The sequence below is a fragment of the Pseudoliparis swirei genome, chromosome 21, assembly GCF_029220125.1.
Source record: "Pseudoliparis swirei isolate HS2019 ecotype Mariana Trench chromosome 21, NWPU_hadal_v1, whole genome shotgun sequence".
In the NCBI taxonomy this organism is placed as follows: Eukaryota; Metazoa; Chordata; class Actinopteri; order Perciformes; family Liparidae; genus Pseudoliparis; species Pseudoliparis swirei.
In genome coordinates, this window is record NC_079408.1 from 10,587,338 (window position 1) to 10,595,375 (window position 8,038).

Below are 8,038 nucleotides of genomic sequence, written 5' to 3' on the forward strand. Positions count from 1 at the left end.
TAGCATAATGACATGTTGACAGGTCTTGTAAACAGGAAATGAACGTGAATCTTTCTGGCATGTCTGATATTCTGCATAATGTATTCAAACACTTAAACAAATTAATTGTTTCTATCAACGGCAAAGAAAAAAACAAAACATCAGGGAATCTGCCCCATTCATGTTTAAGATTGCAGCTCTCAAATATGCAGCTAATCACAGGGCTCAGACGGCGAATGTTTCTATGGTGTGATGCTGTGTGGTGGGGGAAATTATGTGTCATTTGGGCAAAATCCTAGCAATAAGTATCTGATGATGAGTGCCGCATTAATTAAAAATTAGCCAATGTTTGTTTTTTCTGAAGGGATTAAAGTAATAACTATTTTGATTAAAGAGAGGACATGTCACGAGGCCTGTCACAATTAGTAATTTTGTTGGACTACATATATATAAAATAAACAATATTATTCTCATTTGGTTATGTTCTAATCTAATATAAACAAACACAACGGGCAATATAGAGATCAGCAGAATGGACTGCGGTCATGTCCTTATATCTCTGGATTCAACCGGATGCTGAATATTAATATTATAATATAAAAACATTTTTTAGCTGACCAAAATATACTAAATAAACATCATTCGGTGTTAAAAAAACTTGAAGCTTTTTGAGTGTTTACTGAGGAAATAAATCAAGTGATAAGTCATTGCATCATAGACTTCTATACATACTGACTTATTTTTGCAACCACAAGAGTTTCCCCCTTCTGGCCATTAGCAATATTGCAAGCCTAAGGCACTTCCACATAGGCTTGACCTCTGCCTCCTGGTTACTGCTGTCATGCTAATGGTTGCATCAAATCCACTATAATCTGGTTCTTAGTTAAAGCTAATCATTGCAATCTCTGTTCAGGGAAGTGTTTCTCAGTCAATTAAAATAGCACTCTATTTTATTTTCATTCCCTCAGCCTCAAACCTCAGATCAAACAGTGTCCCGAGTTATTCTTGTGTTGTGCCCTGTTTGAGTCGAGACATGTGAAAGTTGATGTGTTGTGTTGGCCGTGCCGATGCTTCTTTGTAATTCATGTCTCACGCTCGTATGTTGCCTGAATGTGAAACAGGCTTAACGCTAATGTGCCCGGCCTCTCTGGCTCAACTCGAGAGCGAGCGAGAGAGTCATAGTGGAGCGGTGGTCGACCGGGCTAGGGAGTGAATGAAGAGAGGTCACGGCAATAGTGAGAACAAAGCTGTATATCAGAAGAATGAAACATTATTTTTATTTGTGCTTTAGAACGGTTACATCCGATAGCACAAATAAACCCACCCATCCCTCCTCCCAAAGCCACGGGAAGGTGCAGCATTTTGAGTGAATGCAGCCCAAAGCACATTTCATCCTGTTTGATTTAGGAATGAAGACAGGCTGCACACCATGCTTATTGGCTCTGGGTTACATCCCCATGTGGGCTCCAAATGTTGTTTACTCTTTTTTGTATCGGTCTATACGTTTCTTTGTCGGGAAATTGTTACATATTATAACTTTAACAATACAATCAACACACTTTCCAACGGGCCCATTAGCCATGTCAGTTCAGCTCTGCCACTTTCATGTCGCAAAAGCCCTTACGTTAATGATCGTGTGATCATTTGGGTGTTAATGGTTGTCATTGCTCCAACTGATATGTATGTTCTCTCTCTTTCTCTCTGTCCAAATCTCACTTTATCTACCCACCTACCTTGTCTCAACGCTCTTCTCCTCTTCTATTTTTTTATGTCTCTTTCTGGCTGCTCCAGGGGCTATGGCTAACCATCTTATACCTAATGCACTCCTACGTCCTCATGGCACTAACAATCCCTATAATACATTGCTTGGGGAATCGGCAGTCTATAACAACCCACTGGGCATGTACAACACACAAGGTGTGCTAGCTTCTTTTCATTCTTTAACATTGTGGCTAGGGCAGTGTTTTTTTTCTTCCTGTCTGGTCCTGGAGAAACTGCGAGGTTTCACATCTTTGTTCATGCCCAGGAACAGAAAGCAACTTTATGATTGGAGAGTTATAAGCAACAGACTTGCACTGAGCTGAAATACCAGTGTTCACCCGTGAGCGTTTTTACAGGGCTTTGAAAAAATAAAAAAAACACTGCTCTAGGTGTTGTGTCTTAGCTTTGTCACAAAAATCCTACAGGTTTGTTCTGCTGTGGGGTTTTTCATTGGGGGTGTATCAAGTCTCAGATCAGTTACAAAGTGCACACCCAGACATTTGGCCAACTTTGACATTGTAAAAATGATGAAAACTGTGTGCCTGTTGGAAGCTAGATACATCCCCGGGCATTTATTTTTACATGTGCTCTAATGTTGTCAGTGAAGCTTGTGTGCCATGTCTTTTGTCTCCTTCTTTACCTTTCTGTTGCTCCTGTTAGATCGTCAAACATTGTAATTAGATGTAAAATGCAATTAATTTATATTCCATAAAATAGTCTGAAAAGCAAAAATGAGGATTACCATTCATTTGATTTTCTTAATGTTTAAATAGTTCTATGAATATAATTCCTTCCATTTTAAGCCATAAATGGTTCCGTTTTCCGACTCCTTCAAAGAATAAATTGCTCATTCATATATTCAAAATGAGGGTTATTAAGTCAACGTAAATTTGATCTACACGTTGGTTAGCTTTTTGGGGGATTGGGATTTGATATATTGGTACTTGAATAGAACATACATCTGAATGTGAGTATCAGAAACCAAAAATATATTCATTTTATTCTGGGATCAGGCTATTGAAAGACATTGTTTCTGTATGCAGAGCAGTTATTTGTTTCCAACTTTTGCCAGTCAAAAAGAGATCGCTGTAACTTTGAGGCTGTAAAGCTGAGAAACTTGTGTGAATCTGAGATAAAAAACTCAGAGAGCTTTGATCATGGAATAATTTATGTATACAATACAAGTAGTTCCTCGGAGCTTGTGACAGGGCTATAATTCACCTGCATCGGCATAGATGTTAAAGACATATCTGGAAGGATGAAAATGCAAATTCATCAAACGATTTACTGGTGAATTTGACACAAAACTACCGTTGCTCTATTTCACCCCCAGGATTCTGCAAAAACTCTTTACTTCTCTATCTCTGCTCCTTTGATATGTTGTGGTGGTTCTCCTCTGCGGGTACACAATATGTGCACGATAGATAAAGCGATTGCATTCCAGCAGCATTTTCTTGATGCGTCATCAGCATACTGTATGTGCACATTTCTCTTCTACCTGTCACTGTTATGCTTATTGTGTTTTCTTTTCTTCTTTCCTTCCCCTCATGCCGTCCCAAAAAGAGCCCTACAGAGAGACAAGTATGGGAGTCAAACTAAACATTGCTTATCAAATGTAATTGACTTTGGCTTTACTTTCTTTTCACTCGATGCTGACAAAGGGCTAATGAAAACAAAATGTCATTCCCTTTGTAGGTAATAGCGTTCATTTATGACAAAGGCCCTCGCCATTTAAAAAATCAGTTTAAATCACATCCTGGACTTCACTGCTTATCATCCTTTGCACTTATTGATGTAAAAAAAAAGACTTCAGGCATTTGCTGCTGTATTGCACTCTGATGGAGTTAATTAAATTATAGTCAACATTTCTACTCACATTAACATTAAATAAGGCCTATCAATATACAAGTATTTTTATTATTAATGAATATTGAACACCCGTGGCTTTTGTTCAGGTATCTATTTTATTATATGTCATTATTCCCTTTGATCAAGCCGACATATGTTCTGAAGGTCTCAGTAATGAGTCTGTCAAGTTTTCCAAAGGTCAAACTTGTACGCTTGACACTTGAAACGAGTTGGATAGCCTTGAATGATGTAGTTTGAATTATTATTGTCAATCTTGCTTCGATGCTGATGGCATAGACTTGGTCAAACTGATAAAATATGAAAACAGAAAATCTCATTCCTTTGAATGTGGCTTGATGTGTTTTAATAATTCATGTCTACAAAGAGGACTAGATGTGTTCAAACGGGCAAAACGGACATTAAGAAACATTTAGATTCCAGTATTTCAATGTTACGTGGCAATGCTCACATGGAACAATATGGCTGGGGTCCAAATTTACAGCTGTTGCTCTGGTTTGTGTTCACTTTAAGTGTTCCATGCATGGCTATGATTTGTGTCTTTGCTTGAGATCAGTGCATACGCTTTGTGTGTCCGTGCTGTGCTTGAGCTTTGTGTTGTTGTGTGTCCCACATATATCAGTGTTGTCATAGAATAAGGAAAAGTGAAATTGGGTTTTCGAAAATTTTATTTTTGTATCAAGGTAAGTGTCTATGATGGTAATATATATAGTTGTGTATTGTGCTTTATGTCTTTCCTTATCCAAATACTGTCAGGTCTTAAGTTCCACAAAGTGCGCTTTATAGAGGTGTGCGTGAAATTCAGTTTTCAGAGTGCTTGAGGGTTCAGGACATATTTCAGAATAAAAGGGCTACAGAATTTGATGGGTAAATTGTGTTTCTAAAAGTGGATGACATTTATCTGTTGTAATTACATCCCATCAGATGTCACCCTTCTCATTTGCCCACTCTACCCCCCAACCCAATCCATGTTTGTCATTCCAGAGGGAATCCTGAACAATGCCCGGGATACAAGTGTCATGGATACTCTACCACTGAATGGTAACCATGGCAACAGCTACAGCATCGCCAGCGCCGAGTACATGAGTGACTGCGTCCAGATCATTGATCGGGGTTATAACCACAAGGAGACCACCCTGGAAAAGAAGATCCTGAAAGAGCTCACCTCCAATTATATCCCCTCCTACCTTAACAATTCCCACGAGCGCTCAACTGAGCAGAACCGGAACCTTATGAATAAGCTGGTCAACAACGTCAGCAACGGTGGCAAGGACAGTGGCTACGGGATGGGCTTGGGAATGGGGATGGGCATGAATGTGGCGCTAAGCCTGGACGACCACTCCACCTTTGGCCCCCACCACGACGAAGGCCTGGGCCTGGAGCTCATCCGCGAGGAGTCCAGTGCCCCCCTGCTGCCTCAAAGGCCACTCCCGGCACTGCAGGCGGTGGACAACCTTCACACGCACCTCCACCAGTCAGCGCCTCCACCCCTGCCTCTGCCCCTCCACCCCTTCTCGTCCGCCACCACCTCCTCGTCTCGAAGGAGGATCCCCCAGGAGAACAGCGAAAGTTTCTTTCCCTTACTTCCCAACGAGCACACCGACGACGAGGGCTCATCGCCCGGCCACAACCGCCAGAGAGACTCCCTGTACACCAGCATGCCCATGCTGCCCGGGCTGCCACGTGCGTCCGCAGAGTCTGCCGACGGCTCCAAGGACGGCGGGGACGCCAAGAGCCCGGAGGCCAGCTCGGACGACGTTTACTACAAGAGCATGCCCAACTTGGGCTCACGTAACCACCTCCATCAGCTGCACTCCTATTACCACTTAGGGCGGGGAAGCAGCGATGGCTTCATCGTGCCCCAAAACAAAGAGGATCTGTCTCCAGAAGAAGCCCAGCCGGAGCCCTCGCACCTGGTGACCAGCCTATAGGCCCCGCCCCCCCCCCCCCCCGGTGTCCCTCCTCTTACCGTCGTCCTCTTCACCGTGTCCCCTCGTTCCTTCAGTCGTCGGCAGTGGTAGCCTTTCTTTTTATTCTGTGCCCCGAAGACTGAAGCAGAGCAAAAGACTCGACTCGCTTTTACTGACCACGGACAGGATGTTATTGCTATGTGTGGGACCTCGTGTGTGACTATATTTGGGTAACCATTGCGGGGATCTGTTGATGTTGTGTTCCCCCCCCCTCCGACCCTGTGTGGTTTGGCGCGTTTTGTGTGAAAAGAGACAATTACTCACACAGGACTTTTAGGTCTCGGAGATATAGTCTGACAGTCAGAATGAACTGCATAGCCCAAAACTATACAAGTCTAAACTATAGACTTCACCAGAATACATGGGGAATTTAAAAAAGGACTATTTTATTATACTTCTGTATCTATATTGCTTTTTTGAAAGATTTTCTTCCTCTTTGGTGAGTTGCAGCACATTTTGTTTGCTGAAGTGTCCCTTCGATGAAAAAAAGAAAAAAACAACACAAACACAAACACACATTTTGAACAATTACACAAAGCAATTATTGATCGTATACTTTCAAGCATCGCTATTCTTTTTCTTTCATTTTCCTGTAATAACAGTTGTTAAAAGAGGGAGAAAAAAACTAATAAGATAATTATGAGATATTTCTATGTAATTGTACAGATAACTAGCATTGCACACAGTAGTATGCTTTTTATTTTGTGTTCCGAGCAAACCCTTTGTCTCTGTAAATGTAGTGGTTAGGAGCAATTTAGTTCTGTTGTGCTGACCTCTCTGGTGTTCTGGTACCAGTCTGTTTCTTTAGTTTCTATTACTTTCCAAGAATTGACCATCTAAATAGAAGCAAAATATCACAACAAAATGCGTGTCGTGCTGGCATTTTTGTGCTACATATTCATCTCTGTCTTCAGGTCGACTTTCTGTTTCAGATAGATTTATTTTTCCTTTCTTTTCCGTGTAGATAGCAGAGCTCTGATTCTCAGATCGTCAAGGAGACCGAATAAGTCCCAGTTAATCATGAGATGTCCCTCAGAAAGGTTCACAGGGCATTGCGCATCTCTGCTGGCATTCCTTTGTGCTCCGAGAGAGAACTAATGGAACATTGATGAGCACGAGGCACTTGTACAAAAATGAAAGATGGTTGTTTTACTTATTAAAGAAAGAGCTTTTGGAGTGGGAAAAACTGGAAGTGTTTTCGTTTTTCTTCCTCAAGGAGAAAATATATTTATTTATCTGTTTACTAAACAGTAATGAAATGGAGGATGAAACTAAGTTTAGTGGTACAGATAAGTTTTTATTATCGGCTATGATTATGGCTTTTTATTTATTCCTTTTTGTAACGGTTTCCAAGTTGAATGACTTCATAACTAATAGTTGTTGTAACAGTGAAACTTGTTTGCCAACAAATAAATTACTGACTAAGATTCATCACTTAGCTATGACAAAACTTTTGTCTGGGTCTTGGAACTATTTAATATGGATTCCAGTGAAGGACCTCCAAATGATGGACCGACCCATTCATTTTGTTTTAATTATCAGTTAATATCCCTCATTAGCCCTCTGTCCATTTTAGTGCCAAATACATTTTGGCCCAGAAACAGTGGATGTGCTCTGTATGCTCTGGTCTGCTTCACAATAGAAGCAGTGATTTCATAAGCTGTAATAAATATTTCAATATCACTGCTGGTGTAACCAATGAATTCTTTACAGATACTGAATGTTTGACACAAGTTTCATAAGCTAAGCAGGAGACATGAAAGTCACCCGGACCGTTCCTCCTGCAACAGGACGGGAAGAGAGGTAAGTGAGCCCCGCCTCCACGAGCAAACATGAAGTCGAGAGTTGTGCTGTTGCTCGACGTTGCCACAGCTTTCATCAGCAGACGGTTTGCAACGAGCGCAGCACCAGATGACACCACGTTGTTCAACCGCACACACACATCAAGTAGTACATTTAAAATGCCCACCTGATATGCACAATGAACAGAATATGACCGTTACACATTGTATCACTGCACCTATAAACCTAGTTTATTCATCGTATATTGGTAGACTTCCAGTGAACTAATAAACGAATTGTTCTACTTTGTATCAGCGGTCAGAAGCTTTCTGCTTTCTGTACTTTTCGCTCTTGTTTGACTTGTATTTTTATCAACATCCTGCTGTAACACGAAAAAAAGGAAGAATTCAGGCAATGTTCACAGATCTGCTTCTGTGATTGATGGTGCTCTTTGTGAAGGCCGGGGATCTTTGGCTCCTCGTATGACAGCCGGGATCTTCCATTACCCGCCAGTTTAAAGGGACAGTGGATACCAAAATAAAAAACACATATTTTCTCCATTTACCAGTGGTGCTATGTATAGATCTGCTCTGGGTGTGAGATATCGACCAATGGAATGGGCCTACATGGCACGGGGCGTGTGGGGCTAGAACAATACATTTGAATAACTCAACAGCAAT

General features: G+C 41.3%; 1 protein-coding gene across 5 annotated transcripts in view; it reads left to right on the forward strand.

Moving 5' to 3' along the window:
• Positions 1–7,259, forward strand: part of LOC130211677 (adhesion G protein-coupled receptor L3-like) — a 198,328-nt gene extending 191,069 nt beyond the window's left edge. The window contains exons 22-24 of one of the 5 annotated variants that reach the window (XM_056442598.1): positions 1,771–1,896; positions 3,304–3,321; positions 4,591–7,259. In XM_056442598.1, coding sequence (XP_056298573.1) covers positions 1,771–1,896; positions 3,304–3,321; positions 4,591–5,537 — 1,091 coding nt within the window. In that variant the 3' untranslated portion in view covers positions 5,538–7,259. Of the gene's footprint in view, positions 1–1,770; positions 1,897–3,303; positions 3,356–4,590 lie in introns of all 5 variants that reach the window. The other 4 variants (XM_056442602.1, XM_056442600.1, XM_056442603.1 and 1 more) reach the window with 4 other exon arrangements.
• Positions 7,260–8,038: the final 779 nt, after the last annotated feature.